Source organism: Oryzias latipes, chromosome 9 (genome assembly GCF_002234675.1).
Source record: "Oryzias latipes chromosome 9, ASM223467v1".
NCBI lineage: Eukaryota > Metazoa > Chordata > Actinopteri > Beloniformes > Adrianichthyidae > Oryzias > Oryzias latipes.
This window is the reverse complement of record NC_019867.2, coordinates 3,166,190-3,185,774: the sequence shown is the minus strand read 5'-3', so window position 1 is coordinate 3,185,774 and position 19,585 is coordinate 3,166,190. Positions and strand designations below refer to the sequence as shown.

General features: G+C 41.4%; 1 protein-coding gene across 1 annotated transcript in view; it reads left to right on the top strand.

Moving 5' to 3' along the window:
• Window positions 1-1,098: 1,098 nt before the first annotated feature.
• LOC101155605 (cytosolic arginine sensor for mTORC1 subunit 1) overlaps window positions 1,099-19,585 on the top strand; it is a 33,397-nt gene continuing 14,910 nt past the window's right edge. Inside the window, exons 1-8 of the mRNA XM_004072112.4 lie at window positions 1,099-1,436; window positions 7,546-7,616; window positions 11,943-12,136; window positions 12,450-12,585; window positions 13,957-14,080; window positions 14,364-14,471; window positions 14,673-14,755; window positions 15,017-15,111. Of these exons, the coding sequence (XP_004072160.1) occupies window positions 1,321-1,436; window positions 7,546-7,616; window positions 11,943-12,136; window positions 12,450-12,585; window positions 13,957-14,080; window positions 14,364-14,471; window positions 14,673-14,755; window positions 15,017-15,111 (927 nt within the window). The 5' untranslated portion in view covers window positions 1,099-1,320. The remainder of the gene's footprint in view (window positions 1,437-7,545; window positions 7,617-11,942; window positions 12,137-12,449; window positions 12,586-13,956; window positions 14,081-14,363; window positions 14,472-14,672; window positions 14,756-15,016; window positions 15,112-19,585) is intronic.

Here is a 19,585-nt window from a genome sequence, read left to right as displayed (position 1 = left end):
TTTCCTCTTTCTTTTTTTTCCCCAGGAATCAGTTTTTCATTACCAAGAAGGAGGGTCTTAGTGCAGGGATGCTCAGTGTAGCGTAGTATATTTATTTTAGTTTAGTCATTGCATATTACATTTCATGACTGATTTCATGTTCTTATAAAGTTACCGGTATAAAGTCTGTTGAGCGACTGTGTTGTGATATTGAGCTATATAAATAAAATTGAATTGAAATCAATTCCATTCTGACCTTTTTAACATAAGAAATAGAAAATTGTGCCAATTTGAAACCATCCTCTTGTGGTCATTTGTGGAACTGCAACCTCTGGATTGTTGCGATATCAAACCCAAAGAATGCAGGCTTAGTTCCGCCTAGGTGACCATTTTCTGACATTTATTGTGGTTAACAAAGTTGGGCTCTAAAGTTGTGTCTGAATTTCCTCACCACCCCCAGTTGGTTCACTATTCTCCGTTTTGTCGGGGTGTCTGACACTATGTCCAAAATCTCACCCTAACCCTTAACTACTAAAAAACTATACAGTGTGGCACTACGTGGTGCCCTGAATTTTAAAAGCAATTCAGACACCATGTCCACTACTTTTTTTTTTTTAAAAAGCGGATATTTCTAGGGCACTCCATTTTAGAATTGTACATTCGGACAGCACTACAAAAAGGCGAACGCACTATATAGTGCACTATATAGGAGTTAGGGTGGGAATTCGGACACAGCCTGAATCTACAATTCCAAAATCCAGTTTTCGGGAACTTTCCCAGAAGTCTCTCGGTGTGTGTCAAACCTCACTAGATTGGCGAATACAGGGCATTGAGTATTAACAAATTTTGGTTTAAAACATCAGATCACATTGGATTCATGAATGATTTTCCTAAAAATGTCATATTTGCCTTTCAAAAAATTGCTTTTAAATGGCTTTTAAAATCCAGGACACTAGATAGTCCCACGCCATGCAGATTTTTAGTTTTTAGGGGGTAGTGATGGAATTCGGTCATAGTCAACTTTGGGCTTTTATTGTGGAAAATTTACCACAGTGACGCTGCAGCTTTAAGACAAGGGGGCGTGTCCCCGTGGCTCCGCCCCCTGGTATTAAACAGACAGTAGTTGAGCGGCGCGTCGGATGTTTGTCGTCTTGTCAAACGGGCGCAGCGGGGCGACGTGTTTACGGTGGTCGGTAATGTTCTTCACCGAGGCCCGCCTCTAACCTGCCGGCCCAGAAGACGTTCCCGCTGCCGGCGCCGCGTGCAGGAACTAAGAGCCGCGCGGACACACACACACACAGAGCCAGCAGCCAGCTGAGCAGGCAGCCCGTCCCCGGGAACATGATGGACCTGCACATTTTAGACCACCGGCTGCGGGTCACCAGCATATCCAAGAGCGGACTGGAGCATTTCACACACCCCCTCATCAAGCTGATATTTCTGCGGAACCGAACACGGTAAGGAGGCTCCGTGTCTGCCGGGGTAATCTGGTGCAGATGTGCGAGCTCCAGAGGCATTTAGGCGGGTTGTTTTGTCAGAGCATGTCCTGCTCCACCTCAGTGAATAATCGAGTGCAGTGAATGAGGGAAGCAACCAAAGAAATGTAACTCCTGCTTTTGACAGTAACATTAAAACAATATGTCTTCCTGCTTTTTTCTTTTTTTTAATTGGATGGGTCTTAGCTCTGTTTTAATGCCCCATCATCTCTCCAGTGCCCTTTGACCTCTTCACTCCAAGCTTGCATGGACTTGATTGGTTCTCCACATCTCATATTAGCATTAGGATCCGGCGTTTCCAATCAGTCCCTGAACATCCCACTACTGTCCTGCAGTTTCCTGCAGCTCAACATCTGTCCTCAGACCAGCTTTCTGCAGCCAAACAAAGCGAGTCCAGCATCTGTCTACCTGCAAGCAGTGGCCTTTGTCACCTGGCATTGAAAAACGAGCAAACATCTGTACTCACTTGTCTCTTGACTGTTGAGAAATGTCCTGCAACAGGTACGCTGTGCCAAGGTGGCGTGCACCACCCTTTACTTTTATTTCTGATCCATCAGTGGAGCTGCAGGGCAGTTGAATCTTCATGAACTCCACTTGTTCATCTGTCGTTTGTCCCGATGGTGTTTTTTTGTCTCTGTTTATAGACTTTAAAACTATTTTCATGTTTTGATCTGTTCTCACTTTGGAGTTTCCTCAACATTTTGCATTTTGCTTTTCAGCGTCTTTTGACGGTTATTTTCTGGTCTCTTTTTTTTTTTTTTAAATCAAAAGTTAAAAAAAAAAAAACAAGTTGCCTGCATTCTAAAGCGTTCATGGAGGAAAACCGAGTTTTTTACTGCCTGGGATGGTTAACGCGTTTGTTATTCTACGAAAAACGCTTCAGTGATGGATGAGGCTTCATCAGCATCCATCACTGAGCTGGAGGTTTAAAGTAGTTCTACTCTACTAAGGCCAGCCAAAACCTTTTCCGTAATTGTTCCATCAGTGGAAGGATTGGAAATAAGGCCTTAGTCTCAAGCACCTGCATGCACAGGTGCTGCAGGTTTTTGAGCTGTCCGGGCCCCTTGGAGGGTCGTAGAAAGAAGGGTGTGTTTTGCAGTTCCCTTTAGGCTCGTTGTGGCCACTTCAAGAGACCTCATGGCAATCGATTGTTCCATTGTCATGAGTGTGGTAATTGTATCATGAAGTTTTCGGCACAATACAAAGTCTTTCCCTGGCCTCAAGGCTTCTTCCAATCCCTACATTTAGCCCTCCAAGCGGAGAGTTCCCACGTGAAGCTGATCACCCTCCCGGCGGAGGGATTCTCAGTCCTAAGTCACTTTAGCTACCCCTTTACAAAAAAAACAAGTTCAGACACCTCTACAGCTCCACATACCCCTACAGATGGAGAGGAATCATTTGGATTTGGCCTTAAGGCTCATGGAAGATGCTGATGACGTACGGTGATGCTGTCGTACGGCGCCCTAACACTAGTTGTTGGTACGGTGCGAGTGCTGGCTCTTTACTGGCCGTGTGCAAATGTGATGCGCGTGGGGTTTTCATGTGGTACATAAGTCCCCATAGGACTCTTTTAGCATGTCCACACAAACAACACTGTCTGATTTCCTGAATCCTAGGAGGCGGGCTGCACAACAGGACCGCACACTTGTCAGAAGGAACAGCACTAGCGGACTCGTTGGGCAGTCTGCAGGATTCGATGCGGGTTGAAAAAAGAAAAATTTGCACGACACGTCTATGTCTCTCCTACTTTACCCTTACTGACCTTCACGCGATGAGTAAGTGTTCACTACAACCTGTCAATCACCGTACAGGTTTGCCCATTTGTCCGCTGCAGATGGCCCGTATCCACCTGTAAGGCCAGTTGTGACTAACTGTTGAGATTTCTTTCATTGTTTGTAGTTTTTTTTTCATTTGAAGCCTTGCATCTTCTCAGCATTTTTGATCCCCCATAATGTCAATGTTTCCTCTTTAGGCCCCTCATGTTCTGAACAAAGCAGAGCTGAGTCAGGAGCTCAGTTGGGAGTTTTCCACTTGTCTGCTTCCATGGCCCTCCGACGTTGGGGAGCTCTCTCCACTTGCATCAGGCAGCTGGAGCCTCATTCTTCATCATCAGCTTTCCCAGCTCTTATCGTGTTTCTTCAGCTGGAACATCAGTTACCCCCCCCCCCCCTGACTGACACCACCTTCAGGAACAGTCCTTCGCCCTCCTGTTGTTTCGTGTAGCTGGATCAAAGTCCAGAGCATTGTGTGTTCAGTTCTCGCTTGGCCTGCCGCTCAATACCTGTTGCTTCCACATCTCTGGTGGTTCCTGCTTCAAGGAAAGAGTTTGTTTTTTTCCCCGTCCCATTACACAACATTTGATCCCGCTGAGGACGGGTTTCTGCAAGCACAACAACAAGAAAAGACAAAGTCTAAAATTAAAAGCAACAAAGACTTTTATTTTTTTTAGCAGCTGTTAATCCTCCAAAACTGCTTTCTGAGCAGAAAGGTGCAAACGTGATGGTTCAGCTGATGGAGGATGGAGGGCAAAGATGGAGAACAGTTATTTTCTTCCAGGTTTACTATCTATGTAGGCTGGAGACCAAAGAAAAAACAAAAACAACCTGTTTTTACTGCATGAAAGGCTGCAGGAACTCTGTGTTCTAGTGTTACAGAATAACTGATTTGACATGCATGTTCCCCAAGTCCATGAACTCAAAGCAGGGTCTATCTTAGCCCCCACCCCCCCCACCCCCCCCCCCAAAAAAAAGCCAAAGGTGGTCCGTTTAAGGTGCAACATCTCCTTTAAAAATGTGCGGCAAAGATATCAAATTCTCGAGTTTCATTTGTCAGAACTTCTTCTCAAATTCAAGCTCATGTTTTCCATAAAAACCATTAAAAAAGTGAAGCTTGCAGGACGGGGACTCCCTAAGATGAAGGCTAAGGTGAAAATTTAACTTCAGGAAATGATGTAATACCCCAAACAACAAAAAATAGCTTGCTGCTAAAGAGCATTTACATCCGACCTCTGCATAAAACGGTTAATGTAAGAAATAAAACAGTTGAAGAGGAATTAAAAAAACTACTAGTCCTAAGAATTGACTTTATTGGTAGGATGAAAATTCTATATTGTGCTGCAAAATCTTAAGATTTTGTGTTGCAGGAAAGTTAGCGTGTCCCTGACGTGCACAATGACACGCGGTATGCAAAGCGATGCTCGTGGCATGACATGCAGAGTTTGCCGGAAGCCGCAGCGTGAGGAAGGTGAAAGTGCAACAGGAAATGAAAAAGGGTGTAATAATAACACAATGGTCCGGCTGAGCTTGCTTGCACAGCTGGCGGTTGTTGTGACAGTGTGTTCTCCCTGCATTGCTTTGTCTCCGTGGTGCGATTGTCCCATGTCATGACAGGGATTATCTTTTGCTGAGTCAGCGGTTGGTGGTTTCCCACACTGTTGCATCCTAAAGCTAACCGATGGGCGGAAATGAAGAAATGTACATTTTTAGGCAATGACGTGTGGAAAAAACCCCATCTTTTTTCTTATTATGCATACGTAAGAAGAAGCAATCCATAGAAACAACTTTGTTTTTATTCTGGTATTTGCAAAATAAATGCTTCTCCAAGTCGTTAAAAAGGTTTTTGTTCGCTCCGCTAAGCCACCATGAAGGCCGAGTTGGTTTTCTTCAAGCAACAATTGCCCTTTGTCTTCTGATGAAGATGGAAGCCTGCACAACACCAGGAAAACTCAAAACATGCTGATGTGTATTTTTGAAAGCTAAAACTTATTGACTTTCTCTCAGTTGGAAGGCCGGTGTCTGTGTGCAGTTTCAAGATTAAATATAAAAAAAAGTAACTGAACCTTGTGGGACTTTTTTGATGGTCCATTTGTTAGGAAACTGAAATCTAGCTAAATGGTGAAAAAAAGAGTTTTAATAATGTTTTACACTTTCAGTCCAAATTTCGACCCGTACATGAAGACTGACTTGCCAATGGAACAGGGTTCTACAGGAAAGGGTTGTTCAAATGCCGACCCGCGGGTCACAACAGAACCAAGAAATACTTCTTATTTGCCTTGAGCACAATTGCACAAAATGATAGAAATATTTAATGCAAGATTTTTCCAATCCCCTTTTAACCTTCCAAATTAAATTGGCCCAAAATCTTGCCACAACATTAAGCTCAATGACCTACAGTTTGAACACTGCCAGAGTCCAGTGCAGTTTTCTGTTTATACAAATGTCAGTATCACAGTTCTGCCTGCTGTAATTTTTACAGCAGCAGCGTGGTCAGTTAAGCACTAAACTATTTTAACAACAAATATCTGTAATGGTCTACGTTTGAGATTAAAATTGATTCGTTTTCTCCTACCTAAATTATTTAAGCAGGTTTGTGATTTATTATAAACCTAGTTGGTAGGGCTTTTTCTTTAGTTTAGATATTTTTAAATGATCTCACTAAAAGTAGTTAGTAGTTTGGTTTTAACAATATTTTTTAGAGACACGTAAACCTGAGTGTCATCTGCGTAGCATTGTAATAAAATTCCTTACTTCTTGGATATGAAAACAAGATGACAAAGTAAATACAGTTTAAAAAAAAGAAGAGGGCCAATTAGCTTGCCCTGCGGAACCCCAAAATAGAGTAAATGTTGTTCCGTCTACCAAATTTGACCAAGAAGACTAAAATAATGTAAAATAATGTCTCAAAAATCCCTAAAAAACGACATTAAAATTCCATTGTCAACTCTGTTGAGAGTAAGAGTTGAGTCTAAAAGCCCAAAATGACATAATTACCACAGTTAGTTGCTAAAAAGCATTATAAATACAAAAAGGAGATAACAAACCTTAAGGACCTGCTCTGATCATCTTTTGAGCTTTTTTCAAAGTGTTCCAGTGGTCTTTTGATTATGATTATGCCTTCTTTTTATAGCTAGAATCTAGTTTTTGCAGAAATTCTCCTCTGAGTTGTGGGTGGGACTGCTGGCATGGAGCAAATGGTATTTTCTAAGATTCATTATAATCGATTTAGACTATTTTGAAATAATTTTTAATGGTATAGTTTCTTACAGTTAAGAACCTGCCTCAGACAGATCAATGTGGATGGATATATCGATTCATCAATTAATCGATTAATTGTTGCACCCCTGGTAGAAAAGCAAACCAGCGACGTTTGGGGAAGCTTGTTGTGGGATTCGAACTTCGTCCCTACAGGTCAGCACTTTGGGCCGTCCTTTGTGCTGGTTGATTGGCGCATGAGCAGTGCTTGTGGTGCAGACGGGCTGCATTGTTTCTGTGCAGGACATGGCTGATCAGGTGACCGCTGAATTGAGGAGGATGGTTTATAAAAAGGCTAAACTTCAGCAGTTTAAAGTGAGGACATTTGGATGAGGAAACCTTGTTCAACTGTTTAAGCCCAACAGTGGTTCATGTTATATACGATTGTGAGAGAAGGGAATTGAGTGGATTTTTTTGCCCTGTGAACACACTTTGAATTTGTTTATTGGACAAAATAACAGAAAATGTGTAGACAAACACTTTTCTCCCCCTCTTTTGATAAAAGGGCCCTAATTGTTTTTACCGCGTATGAACAGTTGGGTCCCTCTGCAAGCCTTTTTTGGACCGTTCACAAAGACAACATTCAGGCATTCAGGCAGGCTAAATAGGCTGCCCAAGCAACAGCCTTTGAAAGCAAATGCATTTGGCCTCAAGTGTTGGGGGGAAAAAATTCCAGCTGAATACCAATGACTTTTTTTTAATAAACCTCTAACATACTGAGCTTTGTCAGTCGCCTTTATCCACTTTTCTGCAAAGGGTGAAGAGGCTACGTAAAAGAATTTTGCAGAGAATATTGCCGGCTTTGCTGATTCTAGTTAGAAGTTCAAACTATGGTTATAGATTGTGATGAAAGCTTATTTGCTGCAGTAATGCGGAAATGACAACAGGTTTTGGGAATGTGTGCTGATTGATTCATAGTCCTGAGCATTTCAGTGGACTTCATTTAGGGTTTCTATTGTTTAAACCTTATTTCTTCTACTTCCCATTTTTTCATGTTTTTAAACTTCTCTTATTTTTGCCCTTTTTTTTTTGGTTTCCAGATGCAAGTTCTTCAGCCTGACGGAAACCCCGGAGAACTTCACGCTGGTGCTTGACGAGGAGGGCTTCAAAGGTAAATGTGACGGGCTCACCGACCCTCATCGGAGGAGGAATTTGGGGTTTTATCTGTGTTATGCACAGCTGGAAATTGCCCCCAAAATAACTTGAGGTATTTTATGATTCAAAAGAGCTTGTTACACATTTGACCAATCTGATGGAGCCCTTTAATGTTAGATGCCCACCTCCTACGTAGACGAGGGTTATTTGCAGTAAAATGTAGGTGGTGTTGACTTTCATTTAAATAAAACTGTTGCGGTGAAAAGGAAATGACACAAGTTGTTTTTTGTTTTACTATTCATGCATGGTAAATCATATTGTAATTGCAATATTGATCACTAATATTTCCTCTTATCGTGCAGCCTTGGTTGAGAAAACTTGCTGTCAGTTTGAAATGCTTATCTAAAGAGTTATTGAGCGCGGAAGTCTGAATCTGTGAATATCTCGCTGACTTTACCGGAATGTTTTTGAGCGCTTCCTGCTGGGCTTTACAGCAATACGTTGTCGTGATTCGTTCATGATCTGCAAAGTTCTGGTAGAGTATATATCTGTTTTTTAAGAAGCTTGAAATCTATAGCAGTGGTCCCTAACCCCCGGGCCGCAGACCGGTACTGGTCCGTGGGTCATTTGGTACCGGGCCGCACAGAAAAAATAAAATAAAATAACTTACATGACTTCCGTTTTATTTATTTCGGAATTTGAAAGATGTTTTATTTTGAAAAATTGCCCGGTTCTCTGTTCCATCCGTCTATGTTACTCTTGACACAGGCCAATTCGCTCGTCTCGGTCACGTGATAGGATACCGCTAAAATAAAACAAAGCAAAATTAATAAAAAACAAACGTCTTTGGAAAGTTTCTTTGCCAAGTGGAAAATGCCCAGATACGAGACAGAAGAGGAGCCTTCCACTTCCAAAAAAAGAAAGCTACATTTAATAGACAGTATCAGGAGTCCTACTTAAAATACGGATTTATCCCAACGGGAGATTCCCTCCAACCATTCAGCATTGTGGTGAGTTGGATTTTCCATGCACTTATTTTGAAGGCATGTTTAAATGTTATAACAATAGCGACCAAAGAGTGTTGCGTGCAGAGAGGACGTTGCTCATGTCATAATACGTGTTTATTATGTTTAGAACATACCACAGTTTTCATGCAGGTCATTTATTATTTTGTTGTACTGTAGTGTCGGTCACGTGCACGTTTGGTCTGCTGTCAGAGTTCCGCAGGCTGCAGGGGTTACTGTCGGAGCTGGCAGCACATGGAATTAAATCAATCCCCTTTGTCTGCTTTGGTCAAGATAGGGTTGAGCACGGGTGTTTCTTTTTGCCTACAGGTCGTTTTATCTGGCAGTTATGTTGTTTCACCCTTAGTTATTTCTTCCTGTTGTGTTTACTTCTTTTTAGCACCATGAGTGAGGGAAGTGGAGAGGATGATGACACCTGTGCGATGTACAATGTTTAGTGTGTCTAGGCCTGCACAATATACCGCAAATTTATCGTTATCGCGAAATCAAGCTGTGCAATATGCATACCGCAAAAGTCGGCAAAAATCGCAATAAATGATTACCTTAAATGTGCTAAAACAAACTCATGGCAGTTTGAAATATTCAACAAATGAAATAAATCCTTTTATGCATTTAACCAATCAGAAGGACCCGTTTACGTTGTTGATCAATCAGATGAGCCCTTTTATGTTTGATGTTTGCCTCCTACGTCGACAAGGGTCATTTGGAGTATAATTTTTAAACTGTTGCAGTGAAATGGAAATGATGTTTTTGTTTTTTTTGCTATTTGTTTATATACCGCAATTTATATCGTTATCGAAATATTAATTACCAATATCGCGAGTTTTCCTCATATCGTGCAGCCCTAAGCGTGTCAAAATAAAAGTGCAGAGTACGACTTATCACATGTCTCTGACTTTATTGCTGCGTTGCTGCAGCGTGTGTCCCGCCACATATAATAACATACCGGTCCGTGAGAATTTTGCCAGACATCAAACCGGTCCGTGGCGCAATAAAGGATGGGGATCGCTGATCTAGAGCACTGATTAGGGCTACACGATATGAGGAAAACTCGCGATGTTAGTGATCAATATTGCGATGACGATATTACTTGCGATACATGAAGAAATAGCAAACAAACCAAAAACATCCTGTCCTTTTTTTTTCTAAATAAAATTCAACATAACTTAAATTATACTACTAAATTATTCTATAGACCCTCGTCTATAGAGGAGGTGAACTTCTAACATAAAAGATCTGCATCTGATTGGTCAATGATGTAACGGGTCCATTCGATTGGTCAAATGCATTAATGGATTTATTTGATTCGTGAAATTCTTCAAGCTGCCTTAAGATTGTTTGAGCTCATTTAAGTTAACAATTTATATCAATTTTTGCAGAGATTTGCGATATTCTTACTGCACATCATCTTGATATGGCGTTAACAATACATTTGCCATATTTTGCGCAGGTTTTGCACTGATCATAATAAAGAGAATAAAATAACTACCCGATCCCTTATCTGGATGAAACAATAGTCTGAAACTACCTGATGGGATTGGGACGTCCCCATTTTTCATCCCCATGAAAATACTGTTCAAACGAAAAGATCTTTATTATTGGAGACACGGGATCTTTTAAAAGCTTTGAATTTATGACATTTGAAAATGCCTTAAAAAGTCTTGATTTTGATACCTGAGCCTGTTTCACATTTCTTGTTGAAAATGTAATTTTTTCAAACACGATTGTCACCGTGGACCCCAACATTATGTTCCCACTGCTGGTTAAAAAAGAAAAAAAAGAAAACGAAGCGCGCTAAAGCATCACGACACTGACCACAAACAAGAAAAGAAGCTTCGTTTTTTATCCTAAAATGGGAATAAAGGAAGAAAATGGGAAATAGGCTGAGAAATTGCTCTTTATTTATTACATTCACGTCTTAAAAAGTTTAACTTGAAGATGAGTCGTCCTAAATCCCGAGCGTCTGCTCGTCGTTTCTTGGATTTGGCCACAAAACGTCGAGCTTTGTTTTCAGCACTTCCTTCCTCCTCCCGTCCTGCAGGCAGGATGAGTGTGACCCGATTCGCTGAAAGAACAGGATCACAGAAAACGCTGCATCATAACAAAAGTGCCAGTGCTTTCAATTGGCCTCTGAAAACAAAGATAACGGATGAACTGTTCATTTCTGCAACATCCTCACTGGAGCTCTGGTAAAAACCGTGGGTGAAATTCACTGATGTAGTTTCTGCAACATGTATTTTGACATATTTTTCTAAGAATTTTAAACTGTTTTCCAAAAAAATGAGTTTATCTTTTGTGAAAATAGGATTTAAGGAGAACCAAATACAATGTTTATGAAACAGTTTCTCTGCTTCTGGTGATTCATTTTAGAGTTTTTATGGTTTAATAAGTGCAGCAGTGATCTACAGACTGTGCTTTGCACAATTTTCATTTTCTTCACAGGATGACAGTTTTTTTTTTTTAAATTGGTTGTTAAATAAAGGCAATGAAAACCCATAAAGTGACGACATGCAAGTCACTTCCGGTTTGCTCTTTTTTTACCTTGATTCTTTCCTCCAGATTCAGATGTTGAGGCTTGCGTCGCCTGCAGGCGTCGGTCTCCTTTTTCTCCTTCCGAGTTCCTATTTTAGGAGGTGAAAGCTGTGTAGAATGAGAGGCTGTCCTTAAAAGAAATGTGCCAACCAGAAGAGAGGCCCTTTGAAGGAGAAAACAGAAACTACAAAGTTTTCATGGTACAAAGCCATAAACAGCTGTTTAGCCCACAGTTTCAATCTGCCCACTTTTCATTTTTCAGGTCATGAAAAGCATTTTTATAGGATGCAAAATCTGCAGGTTTTGACCCATCATTTTATTAATATCACTAGTTTGAATGAATAACAAACGATCAGAATTATTGTAAAGTATGTAGGAAGAAAAAAGCTTCATTCTGCCATCCAAAGAATTGTATTTGACGTTTAATTTCAATTTGAATTTTTGAGCGTTTTAGAGCCAAAGTGTTCCTCCACTGCCGTGCCTTCACAGCTGACCTTTCTAGGTTTTCTAATCTGTTTTTTTATCTGCGTATTGCTATATTGGTTTGACCTTTGACCTCAGGGAAGCAGTTTTCACCTTCTTTTTCTTTCAATATATCCGCCATCATGAGAAAAATGCTACGAGAACACCAACACAAAACACCAAAAACCCTTTTGATTGGATTTTTTTTTCAGGACCATAAGTCGCCCCCTGCTGGTATTTTAAGTGCATTTTTTTTTAGAATGTAAACCATTCAGATACACGGCACGGGTTTGACTTTGGGCCACTGATGTCTTCTTCCTCAGAGCTGCAGCCCTCAGAGCACCTCCAGGTTGAGAGCTCCACCTGGCTGCCACTCAACGTGGTCTCCAACGGCAACGTCTCCAGCAGCTCCCAGGCGGTCGGCGTGACCAAGATTGCCAAGTCGGTCATCGCTCCCCTGGCCCAACAGCACGTCTCTGTATTCATGCTGTCCACATATCAGACTGACTTCATCCTGGTGAGAGACCTCCTCTTCCTCCTTTTTTTAAAATTAATTCAGAAGACTTTTCCTTTGATGCCTCCAGACGGTCTTTCAGCTGCTGCCAGACAAAGGAATTCACCGTGTTTGCATTTTACATAATTAATTCCCAGCAGAGCTGACAAACACTCCAAAGTTGGTTGATGTATTACATGCAAGAAATGTTAGGTGGGCAAAAATGCATCGCACGCCTGTGTCAGCAATCACTTTAATGATTAAACTCAAGTGTTTTTGGTTTTTTTAAACAGATCTTTTGTAATTAAAATTTTCCTCTCAAATGATTGGGGTACAGGTGAGAGAGAAAGACCTGTCTGTGGTTGTCAGCACCTTAAAGGAAGAATTCAGCATTTACCAGGAGGTGGAGGGAGAGTCCGTCCCCGTGCGTTGCCAGGATGTGACACACAACCTTCAGAAGAACAGCAAAGAAGGTGCACAATGCAGTTCAGATGCATTTTTGGGGAAAAACGTTTGAAGCTGACCACACGTTTTTGGGAAAAAATGTAAACAGAAATCGCAAATACTTATGTAAATTCAAGGAAAGTGCCTGATTGGTTGTACAGCACTGTCAGCCCTTCTCTGTGCCCTCCCTAAACTCCCCCCAAACCAATGTTAAAACTACCAGATTGAGGTTTGATTAAAGCTTGCAAAAAAGTTTGAACCTTTCTAGAAAGAAAAATAAAATAAGTTTTTAAAAGTCTTTCATTTAAAGTGCATGGATGGTTTAAAAGCACACAGTTGAGTAAATATTTATCACTTTGTGTGTTCATAATATTCAGCTTTTTGAGCCAAATTGTGCAGCAAAGGGTTGCACAGAAACAACTGAACTGAGCACATAGACTGGAGCCACTGAGCACGAATCACATGCTTTTATTTTGTTGCAATAGTTGGTTTAAAGGAATTAGGGGAACACTTCTTTTAGACTGGAAGGGAGCAATCTGTGTGTAAAAGGTTGTTAATGGTCTTTCCATCGAAGAATCAGTTATAAAAAATGTGTGCGGACATGGAACTAACTGCTCTTTCCTGCAGGTGTAGTTCGTGTGGTCTCTGTAGAAGTTCCAAAAGCTACAACTGTAGAAAAGAGAATCTGGTGCACAAAGATTGTGTGACTGCTCAATCATTTATTTCTTTTTGGTTGCTGTCAATGTTGTGCAGAAGCCTCCTCAGTGGCTTGATGCCTCTTCTGCAGCTTCCTCAGACCAGATCTGAGCCGGCTGCAGTTTGTCAAGTCATAACACGAAACATGGAAGGATTGCAGTTTTTCTACTTTTTTTCTTCTTTTTTTTTTTTAGATTTCTCCTACTTTTTTTTTTTCTTGCTAAAACTTCCTTATCCAAGTGAGCATGACGAAGTTACTTTGGAAGTTCCAGCATTTCCATATATGATACATTTTATCAGTGGTAGCTGTCTGCATTCAAACATGCATCATCACAGTCTTTGCTTCATGTTTCGTCATCGATTTTCAAAACATTTTTAAAAATAACAAATGGAAAGGTTAGAACATGTATGTTTGCTGTGTTTTCAAACCATGCATTTCTATGTCAGAATCAGCTTTTGTGATTGCATCTAAAAGAGAATGGATTTACATTAAAACACACACAAACTGTTGTATTTCTGGTTAAAAAAAAAAAAAAAGTCGATGACTCCCCTTTAAACCACTTTAATTTACTCCAATATTCTAAAAGATCCTTAAAATTGTCATTTTTAAGCATAAAAATGCTTTTTGATATCCAAAGATATATTTATATTATTTGATGGCGTTTATTTTGAAATGATCTTGTAACTGTCCTTTTCCTTTGCAGCCATCCAACTGACAGTTCACCCGGTGCTGATCCCCCCGAACCAGTTCTGTGTCATGTCTCTGGACCCGGACACACTGCCGTCCATCGCCACCACGCTCATCGACGTCCTCTTTTACTCCAGCAGGTGAGACGCTGCGTCCCCCACAGCCGTGCAGTACCTGTCTGAGCCACAGGATGGCGGAGTGCGACCGTCGCTAAGCCCCAACCCAGATGTGGTTAGTGTGGCGGCAGCAGAAAAAGATGCCGTCATCGAGACGCTTGTCTAAAAGTCTTTGGTGGGAAATAATGCTGCCCTTATTCATCAATTCTAGTGAAAGAAAGATTTTCCACTCATGGATGTGTCACCAAAGCTCTTTAACGGTCACCAAAGAAGGTTTCTGTTTAACAGTCCTCCTCTCCTCCTTTAGTCCGAAAGAAGAATCTCCAGACCAGGAGCTGGACTGCATCAAGTTCTTCTCCTTCTCCCTCATCGATGGATACATCTCCCTGGTGATGGACTCTGAGGCCCAGCGACAGTAAGGCTCTTCACTTTCTCCTGCCTGACGGCAAACTGCTGTGAAGTCCTTCAAAGAGATGAGTCCTCACATAAAAGCGTCTTGGTGGAGTTTTGTCAGGACAAAGAACTAGTTCTCGAAGCGAGTCGGTGTTTCTACCTCTACTATTTCATGATCAATTGTATTTGATTGAAGTGGAGCTTCTCTCTCTCATTCCTCTAGGTTTCCTTCTGATCTTCTGTTCACCAGCTCCTCCGGGGAGCTTTGGAGAATGGTCCGGATCGGAGGACAGCCACTTGGTTTTGGTAAGAAAGTCCTCGTCTTCCACTCTGAGCTCTCTGGGTTTCCACCGACCTGTTGTTGCCTGTAGATGTCTGGACTTTGTTCTGAGGGCCAACCTTCCAGCCTGCATTCTTTGAAACCTTTAGGCCTGCACAATATATCACAAATTTATCAAGCTGTGCAATATCCATATTTGTTTGCCTTATGGATTATTCAAGTAAAGAAAATGGTTTCATTTCAGTTCTTCTGACATCGTTTTCCTTCATTTTGTGTTATCTTTCCAGATGAATGCGGCATCGTCGCCCAGATATCGCAGCCTCTCGCTGACGGCGACATCTCTGCCTATTACATCAGTACCTTCAGCTTCGACCACGTTTTGGTGAGTTTCCATCAAACCGCCACTCCTGTACCTTTGCCGTTCAACAGGAGAAACTCCTTTACACTCACCGCAGGAATTTAAAACCATCTGGATGATTAAGGGAGTGCCAAAAGATAAAACCAAACACACATTTCTTCATGCTTCATCACCGTCTTAATGATTCCATTCCTTTACATCTCAGAACATCGCAGACCCTGAACTCTTTTAAAGCTCTTTTGAAGGCATCTCTTTAATAAGTAGAGCTGTGACGGTGTGGGATTTTTGATGTGATGAACCAGCAGGGGGCGCGGTGTCGCGATTAACCGCCAAACACAAAATCCCCCGGTGGCCGCGTCGCAAATGAATACAATTACAACGCAGTATTCTTTATTAACAAACAACAGTAACAACTCACTACTACCTATCTACCTAATGAACTAACCATATAGGTGTTGTACAATGACTGTGTATGTGTGTCAGCGTGCTGCGTGTGTTGGAGGAAGGAGCGCACACAAGTGTGTTGGGGGTGCGTGTTGATTCTTCTGCAGCGGATCGCTCTCCAGCTGCACGCGAGGCTTCACCTGTGCTCTCTGGTACAGACATCTTCTCAGAATATTATATATTGCCCAGTAATATACCAAACAGCAGACACTTTGTCACCTTTCCAGTAGCCGTGAGCCTGACACCCATGAAGAAGGCGGGGCAGGAGGCTCCGCCTTTGTTTATACGGACACGTAACGTTGCGCTGCACAAAATAGTTTCCAAACAAAACATGTAGTGATGTTTATCGCACTCTAACAGTGCGTGTTCATGTTTGGTGTTACGGAGTGAAGGAGAACAGTAATGAAAAGTTTCCCCCAGAAACCTTTGAAGTCTGAACACATAGGACTAGTAGAAAAAGTGAATTATCAGCAAAGATGAATGTGTTAAATGTGTTGATTATAGTTCCAATCACGCACCATATGCAGAACTAAAAAAAAAAAAAAAATTAAAAAGCAAACATCACCACGGTGATGCGGTTACCGTCACACCCTTATTGTTAAGTGCTAGTTTTTTAGCTTTTAGTTAGCTTTGTTTAGTTGGCTAATTTTTATTTAGTGTTCTTTTTTTTCTCACATCTTGTTGTAGCACTTTGAGGTAATGTTTAATGAAAGCTGCATTATAAATAAATTATTATTATTGTTATCATTCTGTTTTTAACACAATCCAGTCGACATAAAAAAGTAGGTTGCTGGAGTCTACACTGCTTCAGTAAAAGGTCTTTTAATGATTCTTACGTGATGGATGGTTGGTTTCCTTTTTCTGATTGTGGTTTCTGAAGGTGTTCTCCGTCACAACTGGCATCTTCTGCCCACAACGTTGTCTTGAAATGACTCTAATCTGAGGGCCTTACCACTGAAACGCATCGGTTTTAGCTGAAAAAAAAGAGAAGTTTGATCTAATGGAGTGTTGTAGAAAGGCACTTAATGCTATGTAATTATCACTCCAAAATGGAGAATAATGTTGGATTTTAAAGACATAAACTAAACACGGGAAGTAAATAAATCTCTTATTAAGTGTGGATGAAGACCGAGGTTCAGTTTACTGAAATATGTTCAGAGAATAAAATGGATTAAATAGATTAGAATAAAAATAGAATACAAAATGTCATGAAAGCATGTTCAGGATTTCTTGTCAAAGGCCCAAATCAACAATGTTTGTTTTGTTTACTGCTGAAGTTAACCAGGAAGTTGACATAAAAAAGTTTGAGTGTGACATAGTTTCAAGTGACATTATTTGTTGTTTTGCTGACTCTGGTCTGCTGTTTTAAAAATGGGTGGTAATTCAAAACATTTATTTATTTTTTTCGAACATCCAGTAAAAATACACACATTAAGCGACCATTCTGACATATTTATCATAATTTCCGGATTATAAACCGCTATTTTTGTCACACGCTTTCAACCCTGCGGCTTATTTTCAAGTTAAAGTTCCAATCCTACACTGAGGAGGAAGACTTCCATGGTTTTAGTGCACAGAAGGCGCGTGCCGTGCAGACCCGTATAAGTTACTGCTGCTCTCAGTGACTTTTACCGGTATGTTTGTTTAACCAGCCCTGTTAGTGCTGTTACTCCCTTATTGCTGCCGTGTTACTGCCGCATCACAGGCACTGTTTGGAATAGAGCTGTGACGGTGTGTATGGCGTTTCATCTCTGCCATAAAGTAAAAGGGCGTAAAGACAACTGAGCGGGCGTATTCAGGAAGTGATTGAGTGAACCTTACAACCGCGGAGGCGCAATACTACCCGAGCGACCCAGCATTTTACAACTGCAGGCCTGCAATTATAACTGAGCGGGGCTCTCCCTCCTTCTTTTCGCATTCCACCATCCATTTTGGAGGAGCGTGGGCGCTCGCCTGGGCGCGGGTGTTGGCTCGCCTTTGCACTAGTGGTTTGCGTGATGGAATGGGTGAGGTGTTTCACACTAGTTGGTTTTGGGGCATGGGTGTGCGTGCGGGCACTGTCTGTTTTGTGTACATGTTGACTTGTCGACAGGTGGACATTTTTGCAGCAAGCAGGTGTGTTGATAACATTTGAGTGTGTGTGTGGACAGGCCCCGCCCTTTTTGTACTACATTTGAACCGTACCGTAATGATAAACAACCAGTAAACTTGTTGCTTTATGCTGCTTCATGGTCTTACCCCCCCTCCCCCCTATTATCACCCCCTACCCCCCCCCTCTCTCTGACGTCCCTCTCTCTTCTTCCCCTCTTTCCTTTTCCGTCCGGTCCAACACCAAAGATTTTCAAACATGATTGAAATTAATAAAGTTTGGCCTCAATTACAAAAGGGGTTTATTCAGACATACCTTTGGTTTGTCTGAAGATTAATAACCCCTCTTGTTAAAGTAAAATATTTCCAACACAAGAGGCCCTCAGCTCTCATCTGCCTGCCTAGCTGTTGGACAGGACAAGTTAAAAAAACAAAAAAAAACAAATCACTGAGCGGGGATCCTGCGTGGTCAGTTCCTTTTTGCGCCCTCACCAGGATTTACGCTCAGTGTTAAGGGGCCGTTTTTGTCACTTGGGGGCAGTAACCTTTCTGGTTGATCTGATTAGCTAAAATTTACATGTCATGTCCAGCGAGGCAGGACTTTCTTTTAGGGGCTTTAATAGAAAAGACTGTAACGTGGATTAAAAGGATTAAAACGGTAACAAATGCAGTGATTTACACATGAGAAAAACTTGCAGCACAAAAAAACCAGCCGCACTTTCTTACCTTGGTCTTGGGTCGTTGGTTAAGGTTTTAATCCACGTTACATCCGCCTTTTTTTTAAAGCCTCTAACACTAACAAGGGGTGGCGAACAAGTTTGACACAAAGAGCCGACATTTTTAACTGTGATAGTCAAAGAGTCACACCACGCACTGACCTGCCAGAAACACAAACACGCAATTAAAGCCATATTATTTCCCATAACACACTCCTCTCCTTACAATACAACGGCACTGGATTAAACTGCACTGTTTCAGTTAGTTATGGGTGTTTTTTTTTTTGTATTTAACGTTAACACATACCAGTAAAACATGCATGCTGGTGTGTGTTTTAAAAAGGCAGCGAGCGCAAAACTGAGTTGGTTGTGATTTATTTTTCATTTTTTCAGTCATCAATCAGCATCCACAAATCCATCAAAGTCAGCTGGGCTTAATTTCTATCAAACACACCAGCTTCCAGCTACGTCATCGTCAGAGTCCGTCTCGTTGCCGTGCGGCTCCAAAGAACAGTGAAAGCAGACGCGTCAGCCCCAGCTTTAGTTGCAGTCCCAAAGTGTGGCGTAACTCGCCGGCGCTGCGTCCCAGTAAAAGGGGGGAGGATGGACAGCTTTTCACTGTCATCTGCTGGAAGTTGCTGCGCTCAGCCTCGAGTCGATCTTCCAACACAGGCCTTTCCTTTTCCGCGGAAACTCAGCTGCTGCTGCGTCTTCTTGTCTTGTCGGAGTTGGTTTTCCAGAGTCTCACTTGCGAACCATGGATTCATCATTTTAAATTCTCTTGCAGCTGAGGTTTGATAAAGTTAGAAAGATCTTCACAGATTAGGACTTCCGGCCTCAATAACTCTTCTGATAAACGTTCAAATGTGTCAGCAAGTATCTCAATCCTTTTGTATTAACTCAGAGAGTGAACCGCAAATGCATTTCTAAAGTAAAAAGACCTTCTTTTTTTTTTGCCTGTTAATCAGAATTGTTTGCTTCAAGCTGTGAATGCAGAAAGGGCAGCAAGCCAAGGGACCGTCAACAAAGTGCAAACTCTGTGAAACACCATTCTGTAAAAATCAATAATCTCACAAAAAAGAATAAATTTCTATATTTATATGAACTGGTAATGAAGACTCGTCAGTATATTCGTGTCACAATAAATATTTTGTCGGAAGGTCCATCTTTATTTTATCTTGTTGCATATACTTTTTCAAATTTTAATAGATATGAATCATGACTAAAGTTATCAATAGTTATGAAGATAC